General features: G+C 61.4%; 1 protein-coding gene across 1 annotated transcript; it reads left to right on the forward strand.

Annotated features, from left to right (window-relative positions):
• Positions 1-3: 3 nt before the first annotated feature.
• EMIHUDRAFT_50610 (hypothetical protein) lies at positions 4-240 on the forward strand (the record flags this gene model as incomplete). The annotated part of the gene is made up of 1 exon (XM_005792451.1): positions 4-240. A coding segment is annotated over one exon (237 nt), but the record flags the coding sequence as incomplete, so codon positions are not given.
• Positions 241-906: the final 666 nt, after the last annotated feature.

Raw genomic sequence — 906 nt, forward strand, 5'->3', positions numbered from 1 at the left:
ATGGAGCTGCTCGAGGAGGAGGACCCCGACCGCTACCAGACGCAGTTCGCAAACTACATCGAGAAGGACATCGAGGCCGACTCGCTCGAGGAGATGTACCAAAAGGCGCACGAGGCCATCCGCGAGGACCCCGAGTTCACGCCGAGCGAGAAGAAGGACTCGTACCCGGCGGTCAACGACCAGCCCAGGAAGACGTACGAGGAGCGCAAGGCCAGCGTGGCGGCGAAGAAGGCGGCCATGAAGGCGGCGCTCGAGGCCGCCGAGGACGACGACGACGACTCGGAGGACGAGGATTAGGAGAGTACGTATTAGTGTGGTCCGTTGAAAACATCGCAAACCCTTGAAAACATCGCAAACCCGCATGGATTTGTCATTTGGAAGGGCTCGCGTGAATTCTTGTACTTAGCCGACGGACGTCCGCCGCAAAGCGCAATTCGGACAATGTCTGGTCCCAAAACGCGCCACATGAGTCATGGCTAGTTCCATTTCACTGTGGCACAGCTCGCGTTACAAAACCTTGATTTTGACCATTGCGCGACAAAGGTACATCTCGGTGCCTTCCAGAGGCAGCTGCGACCCCGCCGAGTGGACGGTAACGCACAGCAGGTGGCGCGGTGCGTTACCGTCCACTCCGCTGGGTCGCAGCTGCCTCTGCGCGGCCTGGGGATGTACCTTTGTCGCGCGCCGGAGACGACTCGACGCCGCTGAGATCGGAGATCAAGCTCTGACAGGTCGCACGTCGCTCCTTTGACGCCGACGTGACTCACCCGTGCAGATCACATCAGGACACGGTCTCGACACGCTCGGTACGACGCCTGCGACCCGTCTCGGGTCAGGTGGCACGACGCTCATCGCGCCCGCCAGCGCTGCCGTGCAGGTTGCCACGACGAGGTCGAGCACGCTTCT

Source organism: Emiliania huxleyi, assembly GCF_000372725.1.
Source record: "Emiliania huxleyi CCMP1516 unplaced genomic scaffold EMIHUscaffold_10716, whole genome shotgun sequence".
NCBI classification, from domain to species: domain Eukaryota; phylum Haptophyta; order Isochrysidales; family Noelaerhabdaceae; genus Emiliania; species Emiliania huxleyi.